At 45.3% G+C, this 19,346-nt stretch overlaps 1 protein-coding gene across 11 annotated transcripts in view; it reads right to left on the bottom strand.

Moving 5' to 3' along the window:
* RABL6 (RAB, member RAS oncogene family like 6) overlaps positions 1-19,346 on the bottom strand; it is a 121,813-nt gene that overhangs the window by 54,862 nt on the left and 47,605 nt on the right. For all 11 annotated transcript variants that reach the window (XM_073314659.2, XM_073314653.2, XM_073314655.2 and 8 more), the window contains 5 exons: positions 19,226-19,278; positions 17,244-17,335; positions 12,102-12,242; positions 10,608-10,713; positions 4,327-4,430 (listed from right to left, as the gene is read on the bottom strand). In XM_073314659.2, coding sequence (XP_073170760.1) covers positions 4,327-4,430; positions 10,608-10,713; positions 12,102-12,242; positions 17,244-17,335; positions 19,226-19,278 — 496 coding nt within the window. The remainder of the gene's footprint in view (positions 1-4,326; positions 4,431-10,607; positions 10,714-12,101; positions 12,243-17,243; positions 17,336-19,225; positions 19,279-19,346) is intronic.

Genomic DNA, 19,346 nt, shown 5'->3' with positions numbered 1-19,346 from the left:
TGCCGTGGTATGGCGTCTGCACAGGTAACTCAGGAAAAAAGGCGCGAAATGATTGTCTGCCCTTACTTTCACGGAGGGAGGGAGGGAACGGGGGCCTGACGATATGTACCCAGAACCACCCGCGACAATGTTTTAGCCCCATCAGGCATTGGGATCTCAACCCAGAATTCCAATGGGCAGCGGAGACTGCGGGAACTGTGGGATAGCTACCCACAGTGCAACGCTCCGGAAGTCGACTCTAGCCTTGGTACTGTGGAAGCGCTCCGCCGAGTTAATGCACTTAGAGCATTTTCTGTGGGGACACACACACTCGAATATATAAAACCGATTTCTAAAAAACCGACTTCTATAAATTCGACCTTATTCCGTAGTGTAGACATACCCAAAGAAAACACAAGGTGGCACACAACAGACTTATTCAGCTTATGTAGTTTATCCTCTAGACCAGTGGTCTCCAAAGTTTTTGGATCACGCACTCCCACGGTGCCGCCGAAGAAAGAAGAGCGGAAGACCTGTTGCCGAAGGTCACCTCTACGAACTGTGTGAGCATCTTATCTTAAACCTGCTATCACCACTCCTTGAAAAGCACATAATCCCAGAGCAAGATTGGTGCCTGACTTGCCAAGGCAGAATCCATCAAGTGCTGCTGAACATCATTCAATACATCAAAGATAGATTTGAAAAGGGTACAATAACAGGTACAGCGTTTTGTCGATCTATCAGCTGCATGACACAGTGAATCACTGAAGGCTTCTCACTAAAATATTCAACATGATAGAAGATCACCACCCCATACAGCTGATACAATCACTATTAGAGAACTGATGTTTTTACATCCAACTATGCAGGAGGTGGAGCTGATGAAATGGCTTACCACAAAGGAGTGCACTCTCGCCAATACTATTCAGTATCTACACAAAAGATCAACACGAGGTTTTCTCTGTGCTAACATAAGAATGGCCATACTGGGTCAGGCCAAAGGTCCATCTACTCCAGTATCCTGTCTTCTGGCAGTTGCCAATGCCAGGTGCCCCAGAGAGACTGAACAGATCACGAAATCAAGTGATCCATCCCTGACACCCATTCCCACCTTCTAGCAAACAGAGGCTAGGGATACCATCCCTGCCCATCCTGGCTAATAGACACTGATGGACCTATCCTCCATGAATTTATCTGAAGTTCTTTTTTGAACCCTGTTATAGTCTTGGCCTTTACAACATCCTCTGGCTCATTTTTTTTGTCCTTGGTCACATCCAGTACATCAACACAAACAGACAAAACTTGATTACTTAGTGCGGTTTGGACCCATGTGCACTTCAAAAGGGACACTTTCAGTTTTCTTGATCCCATAGCTTTTACCCACCACATGGGCTGGGGGGGCAGGGGGGGAATCAACTAGGATGTGCCTATTTAAAAGGCTTCACCAAACATTGCTACCCCTTGCGGCGGATATGCGGATTGACTCTTTAGAGACAATGACACCTATGCACCCACAGCATCTATACCGTGGAAGTAGAAAGGTGAAAGGAAGTCAACTCAGTGCTATACAACAGCAGAGATACATTAATAGTAACTTAACCCTGGCATCAATTGCAATACGTGACAGCATCTCGTAATGAACAGTGTTAGTCATGCCAATTTCAGTTCACTGTCAGCTTTAAGCTCAAATGACCTTGTAGAAATTCAGGCACCTACCGAATTCAAGTTACCAGCACAATGCGTCACCATCTGCCAAGGGTCAACTGCACTGTGCTACCTCTGTTTATTTTAACAAGTCGGCAGGGAAAGGACAATACATCAAGAGTTCACTTTTAACTAAACGGGTTAGTGGAAACGTGCCAAGCGTGATAATCCCACAGCAAGAGCCACATCGGTGAGCAGTACTGACCAGTTCAGTTTTCCCACCTTACAAATGCATGTGTTCGCATGCAGGGGAAGTTAGGAACTACATACAGCAAAAAATAGCTATTCTTGAAATAATTTTATTATAAAATGGTTTGGAATGGAGAAAAATCTGACTGGCTGAGAGTCCTTGCCGTGCAAAACTGGTCATATTTATCTGACCGAGAACTCACGGTAAATTACTCCAGCTCCTGACGCTGTACAGAGAGTAAGCAGCTCCTGAGTGCATGTTACCAGAGACCAGCCTGAGGGGTTCCATGCAGAAGTTCCAGAGAAGTTTGTGTCCCTAGGATTGAAGGTGCTGTGGCTCTTCCTGTACCACCACATTGACCACTGATGCAACAAGAGATTTAGCGCCAGGGATCTCAGTGTCACAGCTAGAGCACAGCGAAAGGCCAGACAAATCCTAAAATATTGCTACACTTTTGTTAGTGGGGAAGAAGCACTCAGGCATGGGCTGCCATAATGTTTGCACTTTGGGATCGGTAGCTCAGCATCTCTAACAAGCAGCAATTAGGGACATTTTCAAAACCCTGATTTAAAAGAAAGAACACTTTCCCAAAGCAAAGGGTGCTGGGCTAAATCCAGCTTGCTGCACACATCTAGTCAAACCCCCTGCTCAAAGCAGGACCAACCCCAACTAAATCATCCCAGCCAGGGCTTTATCAAGCCGGGCTTTAAAAACCTCCAAGGAAGGAGATTCCACCACTTCCCTAGGGAACCCATTCCAGTGCTTCACCACCTTCCCAGTGAAATAGTGTTTCCTAATATCCAACCTAGACCTCTCCCACTGCAACTTGAGATCACTGCTCCTTGTTCTGTCATCAGTCACCACTGAGAACAGCAGAGCTCCATCCTCTTTGGAACCCCCTTCAGGTAGTTGAAAGCTGCTATCAAATTCCCCCTTCACTCTTCTCTTCTGCAGACTAAACAAGCTCAGCTCCCTCAGCCTCTCCTCATAAGTCATGTTCCCCAGCCCCTAATCATTTTCATTGCCCTCCACTGGACTCTAATTTGTCCACATCCCTTCTGTAGTGGGGGCCCCAAAACTGGACGCAATACTTCAGATGTGGCCTCACTAGTGCCAAATAGAGGGAAATAATCACTTCCCTCGAGCTGCTGGCAATGCTCCTACTAATACAGCCCAATATGCCATTAGCCATCTTGGCAAGAAGGGCACATTGCTGACTCATATCCAGCTTCTCATCCATTGTAATCCCCAGGTCCTTTTCTGCAGAACTGCTGCTTAGCCAGTCGGTCCCCAGTCTGTAGCGGTGCATGGGATTCTTCCATCCTAAGTGCAGAACTCTGCACTTGTCCTTGTTGAACCTCCTCAGATTTCTTTTGGCCCAATCCTCCAATTTGTCTAGGTCCCTCTGGACCCTATCCCCACCCTCCAGTGTATCTACCTCTCCCCACAGCTTAGTGTCATCTGTAAACTTGCTGAGGGTGCAATCCATCCCATCATCCAGATCATTAATAAAGATGTTGAACAAAACCGACCCCAAGAACAACCCCTAGGGTACTCCACTTGGTACCAGCTGCCAACTAGACATTGAGCCATTGATCACTACCCATTGAGCCATAACTTGCATAACTGGAGTACTGTCATGGATGGATATAAACTGTTTAGGAAGGGCAGGCAGGGCAGAAAAAGGTAGTTCCCAGGATCCTCCTTCTTCCCTTTTTTAAAGATGGGCACTACATTAGCCTTTTTCTAGTCATCCGGGAACCTGAAAGCCAACCTGTGTTCTGTCTGGCTTGTACATTACTACAATAAATACCCTGCAGTTGGAAGTTATTGAACACAACTGTTGATACACCCAGATTTGAACAGAATCCGATTTACTCCTCCAGAGCGGTACTGGTTCTACAAGGCTAACCGGAGTAGAAACTCACTCAAAGCAGGAAACTAAGTGGATATGATACTGAACACACAGGAAACATACTCTGAAATATGACCACATTTTAATAAGCTTCTAGAACTATTGAAGAGATCAACAGAAAATACCTTAATGTCTCAGAGACAAAATGAGCGCTAACGCGATTAGCCAGAAGACGACAGCCAAAAGAATGGGAACGGTTTCCTTGCTGAAGCACGAGAGTGCACTGTGAGCACTCCCTTCCACCAGGGACTCCTCCATCACCCTTGCACCACGTGCCTCATTCGCGCTCTGCCATTTCATCTGATCCAGCTCCCTTCAATTTCTCCCCCTCCCATAGGTCACATGTCTGAAGGGAATCCAAAGAACAAGCTTTGCATTGGAGAATCTCCTATTTTACATAAGAAATGAAGTATCCAAACAAATACTAAATGATATCCATTGGACCTCCCCTGGTTGATGTAAAGTGCAGTGCTGCCCAACAGACAAGAGCTACGTAGATTTCAGCAAAAAGATTAGAAAGGAGGGCTCAATGACATACATTTCGTAGTTTTGGTCCTCTGTCTCCTGCTGCACTGAGAGCTCTTCCAACGTAGCGTCAATATCGAGCTGATTCGTCTCCAGCTGCCGTAGCAACGTCTCCCTCTGAAGAAAGGAAAATAAAACAGAAGTCTGAGCAGGAACAGTCACTGTACTAGATATCTGGGAGCTTGCCAGTACTGCGAGGTCTTGTATCCGCACTAATGTCACCATTCCACCCATCATAATGAATTAAACAGCAGCTACGGCCCCCAACAAGGTGTTCAACTTAAATAAAGGAATACAATGGAAAGCAGAGGGGCCGAAACAAGGTATTCATTCTGAAAGTCAGCATCCTCTGTTGTAAGGATGAGTGTGTGTCACAAACATGCTGTGTGCAGGAAAGTGTAATATGCTACAGAGCAATAATAAAAATTTCAACTAAACGATTGCTTATGTCCCTTTATGAGAAGAATATACAAAATGATGCACATCAGCGACATCACTACTTTGCACCAACACTGTTTGTAGATTCTCTGGATACAAGAACTCTCCATTATCACCAAGAGGCAGGGTTCAGCTGGTGCAGTGAGCGGGTCGCGCATTTGCTTTCTAATGGGACTTAATTCAGTCATCCAGCTGGATGAATATAAAAGAACGATGCTCCTATTAGTGTACAGACGCACTGAAGATACTGACACCAAGGAATTCATTTGCCTTTACAGCAGACATAACGGCTGCTTAAGAGAAGGCTCATTTCTAAGCCATCCCAACACCTGAACTTTCTTCTTTATAATCAGGGCCCTACGTATTCTGCAGCCAAGCAATTTGCCACAGAACTATGATTTGGAATCAAAGCTCGGATTTTAGAAAGCTATGTTTCTAGTCAACATGGTTGTGACAATAACCCTGTAAACATGAATTGAATGTAAACCAGTGTGGCCAACCCTTGAAATTCTAATCAGGAGAGTCACAATATTTGATGTTGTATTTACAATCGTCCTCCCGCCCCCATTGCTGGAATCAAATTATTTGAGAATTTCAGCTTTATTAATTATTATTATTAAATGAAAGTGTCTAGTCCTCAGGACTGCAGAGACGAGATTGAAACTATGACCTCAAGAACCAGAGGGCAAAGAAAAAAAACCCCAACATTATTTAAAATTTAAATTTTATTTGTATTTAAAATTCTTATGATTTTTAAGCCACTCATGAATTCCGGAGCTTGGTTCACATGTTTCCAACACTTGGGGTTGGCAATATGCTAAACCAAGGCAGTGTTGTCTTCCTGAACATGGACAGCCTGAGGCTGTGTCTAAACTAGCAAGCTTACAGCAGCACAGCTGAATGGATGCAGCTGCACTGCTGTGAGACTGCTCGTGCAGCCTCTCTGTGCCAACAGGAGAGAGTTCTCCTGTTGACATAATAAAACCACCTCCAGGAGCAGCAGTAGCTATGTCAGCGGGAGAAGCTCTCACAGACACAGCCTATGCACTCTACCACTTATGCCGGAGAAACTTATGTCGCTCGGGGGGGGGGGGGTGTTTTTTCACACCCGAGCGACATAGTTATACCAACAAAAGTTTCAGAGTAACAGCCGTGTTAGTCTGTATTCGCAAAAAGAAAAGGAGGACTTGTGGCACCTTAGAGACTAACCAATTTATTTGAGCATAAGCTTTCGTGAGCTGTAGCTCACGAAAGCTTATGCTCAAATAAATTGGTTAGTCTCTAAGGTGCCACAAGTCCTCCTTTTCTTACCAAAAGTGGTAGTGTAGATATGGCCTGAGACAATGGCTCGGAGGTGTGAACAGTCCCACTTAACTCAGAGGTTTCTTAGCTCTGAAACAGAAAGACAACACTTTAAAATGTCACATTAACTATTTCACTGCTGACTTCTAAGAAGAAACATCTTGCTAATGTGCTTGATGAATAATCCCAGACTGCCTCTGCAGGTGTTAAAGTCTCAACTGTCCCATACCCAGATGCTAAAACCTTCAGCTTCTGACTCCATACCATATGGGAAAATTCACTACCACCAGCCTGCTCGCCTTTCCTCACAAAAAAAAGTCAACTAAAAGCACACCACACTGGGCTAGGTTTTGATAGTGACTGAACAAACGTGGGCTCCATCCATAGCTTTTTGATGTAGGCCTCTTGGGGAGTCTCACGCAACAAGCTACACAGATTTATGACAACATTAAGAGCCAGGACATTCCATGTCTGGAGTGGCACCATCCACGTCTCCCACAGGCTAGGGACCAAGAGGTGCAGGAAGTGGCCATCTGTGCCTGAGCACAAACATGTCCCGATTATTACTTTTACCATGGCAGTACCCCTTTCCATGAGGGCCCACTTGTGCCAGGGACTGTAGATATACAATTCCTACCCCAACGAGCTTACAGTCAACTTGAAGCATGAGAAAAGGGGGAGGGAGAAAGATGTCCCAAGTTTGACCCTGAACTGTGAAGTCTTTTTTTAATAATTCCCTAACCCTCAATGTTCCTTCAAGTTGTCTGCTATGAGAACGAACTTGGTTTATTTTTAGTAATCCATGGGCTATATTTTTACTTCATGTATTAGAACTGGGGTGAGGAATGTTGCATCATTCAGTGCAGGGAAATCTCTAATAGCCTCAAATGCAAGTGAGAAAAACTAGCGTGTAGTCCACAGACCAAAATCCTAGTGAGAAGGCAAACATTTTTTGAACAGAGTGATATTTGGTCAGCCAACACACATGCTGTTGTTGCACACAGACACATACTAAACCATGTTGTTGACTTTTGGAGCTAACAGTCAGTCATGTGTAGACTTAAAAAAAAAAAAAAAAAAAAAATCAATCAAACTCAGTGTTCTACAGAACAAGCCAAGCAACTAGTCCACCCTAGAATTTTTCAATCTAAACCTCAAACTTATTTTAACACTAAATTACTCATTAGAACTGAGTTAACTGAGCTCTAGATAATGCTTTGACTGAATGCCACCTTCAGTGCTCCAGTGGAAAAGGCAATTAGATGAACTGTCTATGCACAGAATAGTCTCTTTACATGGACTGTTCTGAAGGGATGGCTGAACCTCTGACAGTCACACACCAACGGTGCCCAGGAAAGGCCTGTCAGGAATACCTGGTGGACTGAACTGCTTTCTGGAGTTAATCAGTCCAGCTCATGGCAGGCAGCTGATAAATAAGTGAGGAGACTGGGCTGCTGGAGGGGACTTGCAACAAGAGAGCGGAGGATGAAACTCATACTCTGAATATAAAGCAAGATTCATGAGTAAGATGAAGACAGGGAAGCGTAATTTAAAACTAAGCCACACCACCACACACCAGACAGGAAGGAGAACACTGGCCCTGTGAGAGAGCAACCTGGGATCTCAGATACAATTAACTAACCCACTAAGAGCTGTAAGATGTTATGTTTCGGTACATGAAGAGACCAGTCACTATCAGGCAGAATGGCTGACTAAACTGTATTTGCCTTTTGCCCCAGAGAGATTTCCTCTCCTTTACCCTTACTTTGTAAGGTAGAGAAAGGGCAGTTAGTTTTTTGTTTTTTCTGGAGACTGAGTCACTATGAAAGCAAGAACAGCATCACTGTGGGCTAGGTCTAGTGCATTCATCACACACTGTTCTCCAACATGTTGCACTTCCTCTCTGTAGTGAGCCCCAAAGGGTCCACTCCTACTCCCACTGAATCCAATAGCAAGATTCTCATTAGTACAGCAGGAGAAGGCAGAGGCCTGGAGTGACTGAGCCACATAAGTTAGTGGTTTGTTTCCCAAGAGACCTGGTTACAAATACAGGTGACACAGGAAACACTCATTCTGTGGTTTCTGAGCTTTGGGACAGGAAGCGCTGCATTCAAAACCCTGCATATGTTTGTGAGAGGTGGCTGGAAAGCATGTCAATGGCCTGACAGATTCTGACAAGCACGGAGAAACAAATTCTGGGCCGAGGGAAGTGAAATTCCAAGTACCTTTGTAAGTGGCATCAACTGGAGTCGGTCCATTTTAGCCTTTTAATGATAGGGAGAGGTCAAAGCTCATCAGCTGCAGGCTTTTAGTGCAGGAGGCAAACATATCTGCATGCATTTTTATCTAACAATGATGTCAGTGTGTATGCCAATCAAAGTCCTGCCTCTGGCCCTTGTGCTTAGTTGTGTCCCACTGTCGCAGTAAAACATAATTTATTTTTATACTACAAATTACATCACATATTATACAAGGTAGAAAGTTCAATATTTCATTTCACTTTAAGTTAAAATACTACTCAAAGATATAAATTCAAACATCTTTCTTAATCATGCTTGCTTCATGGGTGTAGGAATATTAGCAGAAGCCTGTACTAGATAAGCTAATGGTCCTTGAGGCATTTCTGCAGGTTTTTTGTGTTGCACATTCATGTCTTCTAGAACCTGCTGCCAGTGACGCAGTTTACCCAAATGCTTCTGAATTAGTGACAGAGCAGGCTCCTGGTTGAATCCTCTCCCACCCTCAATGTGAACCTAACAGCTCAAGCAAAGAGTCTAGAGTAACTGGTTAAACAGTAACCTCTTCACACATTAACTCTGGATTTGCATTTCAGGTATTGCTGCAGCCAGCTGCACCCAGCACCACAGTCCATGAACTGTACTGGATGGCATCTCTAGTGAACAGAAGAGACTTGGAATGCAAGTAGGTCATCTCAAGCACATCACCCATCTGAGCAATGGCCACTCAATCTTAGCACCACAGGGACTCTAACTAAATCACATTCTTTGCGTTTCCATGTAAACAGACATTAATTACCTCTTATTTTATTATACTGCATTGTTTAAAGATTATTAAGCAGCCTTATTTGCTTCAATTCTCAGTTACATAAATCATGTACATCAAGTTTGTTTTTTCTCAGCATATATAAATGAAAGGTCCCTTAAGATTCCCCTCTCACTAAAGGTGCTAAAGCACAGACAAAGCTATGAAAAACTTGAGCACTTTCTGGTAATGCCTCCATTTAAGACAATCATTCCACATATTGACAGGAGAGAGAATCATTATGAACTGTGATCAGAAGCCCAGTGAGTCTGGCAGAAAGCCTGAGCTGGCTCTCCCTGGGTAGATATGGAACAAGGGGAGACCTGTAAGAGTGCATTCCAGCAGTAATATGGGAACAGATTATTCTGCGTGGTTTTTGGCAGGATGGCACTTTATTGTAGAAACCGAGGCTGCAAACCCCAAATATCTGTACCACCAGACTGTAGCTGTAGGGATTTCGACATTCTCTACTGAGTGCAGAGATGAGTGCAAGTGTCAGATTTATACAGTTTCTCCTTGGAGAATTTACTATCTAGCTGGATTTCACTGTGTTTTTATACCAAGGTCTCTCTTTCTTTGCTGTGTTTGCTTTACGGAGTACTGAATGGATGACAGACATTAACTGAGCTTTAACCAGTCTGGACTAGCATTTGAGCTATGTTTGTTCTTCTAGATACACACACACACGTACACAAAATGTATTCTTTAAAGTTAATTTAGTGCTGATGAAAGACACTAGAGTGTGATCTGAAGTCCTCTGACCATGGAGAGGGTACAGCCATGGCAGTGCCACCAGACCACACGTGTCCCCGCACTATGCCAGCAGGACCACAGCCCCTGTGGGGTACAAGGTATTTCAGCCACCATGGCCCATTCAGTCCTTGCCTCTCTGATGAGGCTGCCAACAAGGGGGAGAGATTTCCAAGATGCAGGTACCTGTCCAAAGGAACCAGACAGACCGCTGAACAACCATGTCAGAGTCAAGATCTGTGGCTGCCACCAAAGGGGGCTTAATTTCAATTGAAAATCAGGACACACAACTTTTCACACATCCCATAAGCCATTCAGTTCACTGATGGATATTTTCTTAATGGAGTTTTAATTAATTGGCCACATTTAAGAAAAGTTTGTATATTAACAAAAATACACGTGTGTAACAGTTTAGATACCATTTTGACTTGTTGGCCTATTAACACTGCAATGTACAGATTTATTCCTGCACATCCTGTACATTGCACGGTACAGACCCTTGGAACCTTTATACATTGATAAGGGTATGCTTAGGTAGGTAATGAAGAGCACGCACTTCACCAGCAGTGACACATTGCAGTTATGGGAAACAAAATGCTCAGTCACTTTTGTTAACAACACTCTCCTGAAAGCAATAATCTGTCCAGGCTCCTTTAACAACTGAAAAGCAGGTCATCAGAGGAAAAGGATCCCCACATGAGTTCCTGTGGAAAGGGTAGTTCTCCCCACCCACTCTGCACCATGTAAATCCCGGACTCTTACCTGCAGCTGCAAGAATGGGATGTTGAAGAATTTGTGCAGGTACTTGAGGCCAAAACTGTTCTTCATGGAAGATTCAGCATAGCGAAAATAAGATGAGCCAGGAGGTCTGTTCCAAATCAGATGAGCAGAGGAAAGAAAATTACACAGAGACCAACTGACTACATACAAAGCAGAGGCACGTGCTGACTCCTATACCGTGAGCAATCCTCATCTCTCAGGAAAATCTTCAACCCCAAGACTTGGGCTGACAGTTCACCCTGCTAGGGGGCTCATTATTTTGTTTACAGCTCATAAGGAGCCAAATTAACTCTTTACCCCTTTAGAAGGCTGGTGAGGAAAGGCTTAAGTGCAGCTGTTGTGTTATTGTGTCATGCAACCGACAGTCCGAACTGCTCTGCTGGGACGCTGGGCCAATGGCTTACTGAACCAAGTATTTCACAGCTGTACAAGTGCATTTCTTACAGTGCATTTTTATTTCTAATACCATAAACAGACCTAAATGAAGCTATTAAAAACCTCGGCACTGGGCATGAAAGTTACATTAGTTTACCTTGGATAACGGTGTGTATAATATGAATAGATGTGGCTATAAAAGAACTAGTACAAAGCCACTCTTTGTGATGGATTCCATTTCTACATGTCTGATGTAGGCATAAGTGAGTGAGAGACTTTACAAGAAAACCTGTTACACAAAAAAGCTTTTGTAAAAACCCTCAGAAGGAGAAAGGCAGGATGAGGTGGATTGATTGATTGCTGCCGAACAAGGGCAGTATCTATAATGAAAAAAAAGGAGTACTTGTGGCACCTTAGGTACTGCTTTTCTTTTTACGGATACAGACTAACACGGCTGCTACTCTGAAACCTATAACGAAAGAGAGCCTCGTGGCCAGATTCCAAGAAATGCCAGAGTAGAGGCTTGGCAGGCAGTTGGGAGAACACAGCCTGGAAGTGATCAGGATCTGTAGTCTTGCAATGGGGATGCTCGATCTCTAGGGTGTGGGAGAGAGGGAGAAAAAGCTAGTGGCACTATGCTGGTTTCAGAGCATGGATGCTCATAGAACAGTTGTGTAGGGGGAAGTAATATGCAAAATCTTTCAGCAAGAAAAAAAAAAAAAAACAAAACAGCCCAAAAGGAAGGACTGAAGTACAATTCCATTTGGATAGAGCAGTTCTGAAAGGCCTGCACCACAGGGACTCTCACTGCTATTCACTGACTCTGTGAACTGAGAATCACCCCCCCCCAGTGCAGGCCTTTTAGGTTCGGTAGGAACACCACAGAGTGAGAAGAAAGCCCAGTATAAAGGGACAATATACAGGGATATCAAACCCAACAGGATGAGAAGGGGTTTGGATGATCAGGGAAGGGAGCAATTCAATGGCTCACACATGTCTGGAAGATAACAGCAATGCTGTTAACTGGGGCTGGATTGCATGGAAAAGAAGGGGAGGCGTGCTGCTCTCCCAGAAAGCCAGTATGGTGCCAGCCCTGTTTACCTGTTCAGATTATCAATGAACTCCCGCATGTCATCTGGCAGAATGACCCTGTGCTCTCCCATATCACGGTAATTCCCAAGCACACACACTGGAACATGGGTGGGCACTTTAGGAAGCTCCCTCAATATGTAGTTAAATGTCCTTTACCAAATAAAAGGCGAAACAAATAATTAGTGTGAGCACACTTGATGGGTTAGTTGAACTCTCAGCAATATTACATTTACAGCTTACATGCACACAATGGAAACTAGCATACATAGTCAGAAAAGTTGCAAAGCAAACAGAAAAATTCAAAGTACAAATCTCACATGTGAGTTTCCTCTGAGGCCCACCTACAGACAACACAGACACATTCTGAGTTAATATTGTTATTTCACAGAGAACAGCTCAACTACCTCAGTCCTGTACCTTGAGCAGGGACCCATATAAAATAGTCTAGAAGGCTACACTCTGCACTGTTGTGTGAGGATAGGGAGAATATTCTCCTCACCCCAGCTGGTGATTGGGATTATGCCCTTTTTGCTCTTGTTGTCATCAAAGATAGTGTAAGTTACTCCTGGGGGAATTCCGTGCCACTGTGCACAGGAAGGAAACATGTCCCCACTGCAGATTTCTTTGCTTCCCTGCAGAAAGTGACAGGGAAGTTGTGCCAGGGTAGGGGTGGGGCTGGGAATGCCCAGGGATGTAGTTTGGAGGGGTGTTGCCCCCAAAACAGAGGCAAGGTGTGGGCGGGGGGCACACGGAGTCATGTGCCACTGCCCCCCCCTCAAATTCTGTGGGCGCAGAGGTGCCTGGATGCTGCCTCGAGTCCCCATGCCAGTTGTGCTTGCCTTCTGTGTGCTGGGATCCACCCTGTCCAATAGTGAGCGCCCTGGTGGGGCAGGTCGAGGGGGGTGGGGGTGGGCGTGGTAAGGCTGGAGGAAAAAGGCAATGGGAAAGGAAGGGGGTTGAGATATGGGAGAAGGTGGGGAAAGGGGAGGTTGTGGGGTGGGGGGATGGGATGGTGGGGCGGGAGTCCAGCATGCGGCATCCCCTCTGCAGCAGCTGCAGTGCAGTTGGGGCTCCCCCATTAAGGAGGCACATCGAACCCCCACCCAATGAACCCCCACTGCCCCTGCACCACCCCGATAAGCCCCCCAGACACCGACCCCACTGAGCCCCAACCAGCTGCACCTGCACCCCCACCCGACCTCCCTCACATCCAGACCCCCATGCTGAGCCCCAACCCCCTTCACCTGGACTGCCCTGCACAGTCCCATTGCCCCTGCACCTGGAACCCCCCAATGAGCCCCTGTACATTCAGATCCCCCATGGAGCTGCCCACACCCAGACTGCCCCACACAGAACCCTCTTCCCCACACTAAGCCCCTCTACACTTGGATCCTGCTAGGCTGAGCCTGCATGCCCTGATGCAGAGGGGCAGGACCCCAGGGTGTTTCTGGGGCAGGCTTGGCCCTTACACAGTCTCATAGTCAGGTGCAGCTTCACTGCGGAGTCCCTGTTCAGGGGTGGGGGGGCTGTAGGATGATCTTCCACCTCAGTGCAACCAATGGCCTGTGCTCCTCACTGCTAGGCTGAAGCCTCCACATTTATTTACTGACAAATAAAATCTGCAAAATTTTAAAATATTGTGCTCAGAATTTTTAATTTTTTGGTGCAGAACGCCCTCAGGAATAGGAAGTGCAATTCTTATACACAGAATCAGCAAGTTTGCTAAGCTATTTGCCTTTACAATTCGGTGTGGTAGTGAGTTCCACAGGTTATATGCTACATATAGAAATATTTCCTTTGATCCACTTTAGGTTTATCATTTTAACTGAGGGCCCTCCTTGTCTCCTGCTAAGGAATTTGTGTTCAAGTATCCCTGTCTTGCAGCCAGTACACACTGTACTGATACAGAGTGGCTAAAGTTGCATGATCTATATCCCAGTGTCTAGACAGGCTGATGATCTATTATACTGATAAGTAAGATAGCTTTAGCGCCTGTCTATTTATTTTGAAGTGCTGGAGTGCAGAAGTCTGCCAAGAACTCTAACGAAATTAAAGAGCATACCAAACAACACTGCATCGGGTGGTGAGGCCTACAGAAGAGAGTTCCAGCAATGGGAAACCCTCTCCCATTAGGATTTCATGTATTACTGCCCATAGGGGTTCATGACATCTTTTCACCCAAAAGACAGCAACTCTCCCTTGTAAGCTGAAGGCACAAGTGGTAGCTTGGGCCAATCAATGTCCCCGACACACTAGGACTACTCTCAAAAAGAAAAGGAGTACTTGTGGCACCTTAGAGACTAACCAATTTATTTGAGCATGAGCTTTCGTGAGCTACAGCTCACTTCATCGGATGCATACCGTGGAAACTGCAGAAGACATTATATACACAGACACCATGAAACAATACCTCCTCCCACCCTACTCTCCTGCTGGTAATAGCTTATCTAAAGTGATCATCAAGTTGGGCCATTTCCAGCACAAATCCAGGTTTTCTCACCCCCCTCCCACCCCCATACACACACAAACTCACTCTCCTGCTGGTAATAGCTCATCCAAAGTGACCACTCTCCCTACATGTGCATGATAATCAAGGTGGGCCATTTCCAGCATAAATCCAAGTTTAACCAGAACGTGGGGGGGGGGGGGGGGGGGGGGGGAGGGGAGAAAAACAAGGGGAAATAGCCACTCCCAGTCTCTATTTAAGCCTAAATTAATAGTATCCAATTTGCAAATGAATTCCAATTCAGCAGTTTCTCGCTGGAGTCTGGATTTGAAGTTTTTTTGTTTTAAGATAGCGACCTTCATGTCTGTGATTGCGTGACCAGAGAGATTGAAGTGTTCTTCGACTGGTTTATGAATGTTATAATTCTTGACATCTGATTTGTGTCCATTTATTCTTTTACGTAGAGATTGTCCAGTTTGGCCAATGTACATAGCAGAGGGGCATTGCTGGCACATGATGGCATATATCACACTGGTGGATGTGCAGGTGAACGAGCCTCTGATAGTGTGGCTGATGTTATTAGGCCCTTTGATGGTGTCCCCTGAATAGATATGTGGACACAGTTGGCAACGGGCTTTGTTGCAAGGATAAGTTCCTGGGTTAGTGGTTCTGTTGTGTGGTATGTGGTTGTTGGTGAGTATTTGCTTCAGGTTGGGGGGCTGTCTGTAGGCAAGGACTGGCCTGTCTCCCAAGATTTGTGAGTGTTGGGTCATCCTTCAGGATCGGTTGTAGATGCCTCCAGCTTTCACCCTGACCACACCACACGATCCATCGTCTACAGCCAAGCTCTGCGATACAACCGCATTTGCTCCAACCTCTCAGACAGAAACAAACACCTACAAGATCTCTATCAAGCATTCTTACAACTACAATACCCACCTGTGGAAGTAAAGAAACAGATTGATAGAGCCAGAAGAGTTCCCAGAAGTCACCTACTACAGGACAGGCGTAACAAAGAAAATAACAGAACGCCACTAGCCGTCACCTTCAGCCCCCAACTAAAACCCCTCCAACGCATTATTAAGGATCTACAACCTATCCTGAAGGATGACCCAACACTCACAAATCTTGGGAGACAGGCCAGTCCTTGCCTACAGACAGCCCCCCAACCTGAAGCAAATACTCACCAACAACCACATACCACACAACAGAACCACTAACCCAGGAACTTATCCTTGCAACAAAGCCCGTTGCCAACTGTGTCCACATATCTATTCAGGGGACACCATCAAGGGGCCTAATAACATCAGCCACACTATCAGAGGCTCGTTCACCTGCACATCCACCAGTGTGATACATGCCATCATGTGCCAGCAATGCCCCTCTGCCATGTACATTGCTCAAACTGGACAATCTCTACGTAAAAGAATAAATGGACACAAATCAGATGTCAAGAATTATAACATTCATAAACCAGTCGGAGAACACTTCAATCTCTCTAGTCACGCAATCACAGACATGAAGGTCGCTATCTTACAACAAAAAAACTTCAAATCCAGACTCCAGCGAGAAACTGCTGAATTGGAATTCATTTGCAAATTGGATACTATTAATTTAGGCTTAAATAGAGACTGGGAGTGGCTAAGTCATTATGCAAGGTAGCCTATTTCCCCTTGTTTTTTTCTACCCTCCCCCGACGTTCTGGTTAAACTTGGATTTATGCTGGAAATGGCCCACCTTGATCATCATGCACATTGTAGGGAGAGTGGTCACTTTGGATGAGCTATTACCAGCAGGAGAGTGAGTTTGTGTGTGTATGGGAGTGGGGGGGTGAGAAAACCTGGATTTGTGCTGGAAATGGCCCAACTTGATGATCACTTTACCAGCAGGAGAGTGGGGTGGGAGGTATAGGTATTGTTTCATGGTCTCTGCGTATATAATGTCTTCTGCAGTTTCCACGGTATGCATCCGATGAAGTGAGCTGTAGCTCACGAAAGCTCATGCTCAAATAAATTGGTTAGTCTCTAAGGTGCCACAAGTACTCCTTTTCTTTTTGCGAATACAGACTAACACGGCTGTTACTCTGAAACTAGGACTACTCTATTTGATTTCCTCTTCCCTAGTTCCTGCCACCCCTGCACTCTCACTTTCACCTTCCCTTCCCATCCCCACTTCCATGTTTCCTCTCCCTTAGCAGAGGGAATAAAAAAAGAGCCCAACAAATGAAGCCCCAAGCTGTGTCCACAGAGCACTTACAAACCCACATTTCCCTATTCCCCTCGGGCTCTCTTCCCTGTTCCCCACTGTTTGTGACTTTCACCTCTCCCATTAAATATTATGCCTACACTTGAGACTGGAAGCTCTTTGGAGCAGGGACTTTGTCATCTACCTTTGGAGGTGCTCAACACACTCTGGGTGCTGGATAAGTAACTTCTGCAAAAGGCATTTTCTAATTGTTTCCCCTCAGCCTGCTGCACAGTGGGAATTGCAGATCAGTGGACATGGAGAGAGACAGCTAGTTTAGAACAGATTAAGTTGTGTTTTACAGGGGAATAGATTAAAAACAGGCAAAACTATTTTAGGTGCCAGGAACCTGTTTCAGCTCATTGGACCTTTATGTGCTTAGAAATCACAGAATCTAAAGATCATTTGTTTTGATTAAACAAGTGAGACTCAAGCTGCATGTATCACTGCTCCTCTCTTACCACTGCTTGGTGATGTCGAACATCATCACTACTCCATTGCAGTTTTTATACACATCAAGAAACTCCGCATCCAGAGCCATCTCTGACTCTGCCTGGAAACAGAAAGAAACACAAACCGTAAATACTCCAGCTCTTACAGCTTCAGACTTCTAAGAAAAACAAATCGGTATCAAGAAGAGTACCAAGGTTTCCAATGGGAGCATTTCCACAAAAAAGAGCACCACTGGATTTTACCCCACCACTTGAACAAGGCTTCTCAAATAGCTCACTGCTTACACCGCCTGAGTGAGCACGATCTGAGAGCTGCCAGTGTTCTGTGAAAAGCTAAGTGTTCGATTTAAGAGAGCAGGAGTATTTTAGCACTTGCAATCTCATTCTCCTCTCGAGCCCATCACCCTAGATCCCCTCTTGACAAGCTGATTCCATAGACAGCTACAGGATACAATAGGCCAGTAGTTCTCAAACTTTTGTACTGGTGACCCCTTTCATATAGCGAGCCTTTGAGTGTGACCCCCCCCCCTTATAAATTAAAAACACTTTTAAATATATTTAACACCATTATAAATGCTGGATGCAAAGTGGGCTTTGGGGTGGAGGCTGACAGCTTGCAACCCCACCATGTAATAACCTCACGACCCCCTGAGGGGTCCTGACCCCCCAGTTTGAGAACCCCTGCAATAGGCAAAACATGTCTAGAGTAAAGCAGCTCCCTTTCTTTGTTCCTTTCCAAACCTGAACGTTTGCTGTGCTATGCACTGCTGATCTGCACAGCCAGAGAGTGTCTTCTGCTGCACCCTTCCCCAGCCCTGAGTGAGACTGGCACTTTCTAGCAGCAATATTGATTGGTAAGAATAGTACACTTTGCCGCATTAAGATTGTTTTCCAAATTCAGTATTTGCAGTCCTAATTGCAAATTTGCAGGATCCCATTACAATCTTGTACCTGCAGCAGGGCTACATCTTAATGTGAAATTACCCTCCATTCTAATGGCACAGCAGCAGTATGATTTGCTTTGATACATAGCTTCACACTGGGAAAGTGGGCTTCGAACTTATGACTGGGCATGTCATGGCCAGAGAAACACCTGAATCAAAGGGAGTCTCTTTATCTATGTGCTAGCAGGGAACTCACTAGATTGGGAATGAATTAACCCCTTCTGTACACCAACCATATTGGCCCATTGATTTCAATAGAATGGTTACAGAGCACAAAGTGGGATACTTCTCATTCACTGGGCCCTGCAGGGAACCATCACATGACCAAGAGCAACGAAGCACTTCAAGAATTAAAAGAGATTAAGTGAGCAGAGACTTCAAGCCACCCTTTCCTGAAAGGGGAGCACGATGGGATTTTTTGTGAAAGAAGCTCTGTAAGTGCATCTGGGGTCAAAACACTGTCTGGGGAGGCAGGCGTCACATGTCCTGACTTCACATGTATACATGTCGTGCACAACAGCAATGCTGCTGTCAAGAGGGCATATGCTCCCTTCAGTTTGCTCCCATCATAATATCTGGTAGTAATACTCCCCTTTCCACCTGCACATTTCAAAATACTTTTAAAAAGGTGAGTGATCGCTTTCCCCACTGTACAGCTGATCAGCTAAGGCATCACGTTAAGTGATTTGCCTCAGATCACACAGTGAGTCAATGACGAACCCTGAAAAGGTACCTTGGTCTCCCTGTTCTGGTTCTATCTCCCTTTTGTCATCATAACTCAACAGATAAAATGCCCTAGAGGGAACAGGGGAGGGTGGAAACTGTGCCAGAATTGCTGCAGTGGGTCAGACCCTCCGTGCAATGCCCTGGGGCAGCCTAGCGCCTCAGCCTGGGAGCAAGTTCCGGCTGACGTGTCAGCCACATCACCCTGAACACAGATATGAGTGCGAGCTACATCTGAACTTTGACATAAGAGATTGCATGTTGTCAGCTGTCAATCACTTAACAAGAACAGGGAGACACATTTGCATCTCAAAGGTGGCTCACCTCCTGAGGGTCGTTCTCCAGTTTCAAACCATCTCCACGTTTTTTGCATTTTCCTTAGAAAGGAGAGAGTTATGGAAGAAACATTAAATTAGGCAGAGCATTCCCCAGTTGACATTTGACC

This window comes from Lepidochelys kempii, chromosome 16, assembly GCF_965140285.1.
Source record: "Lepidochelys kempii isolate rLepKem1 chromosome 16, rLepKem1.hap1, whole genome shotgun sequence".
Taxonomy (NCBI): Eukaryota; Metazoa; Chordata; order Testudines; family Cheloniidae; genus Lepidochelys; species Lepidochelys kempii.
The sequence above is the reverse complement of the archived record's forward strand: the minus strand, read 5'-3'. Positions and strand labels throughout refer to the sequence as shown.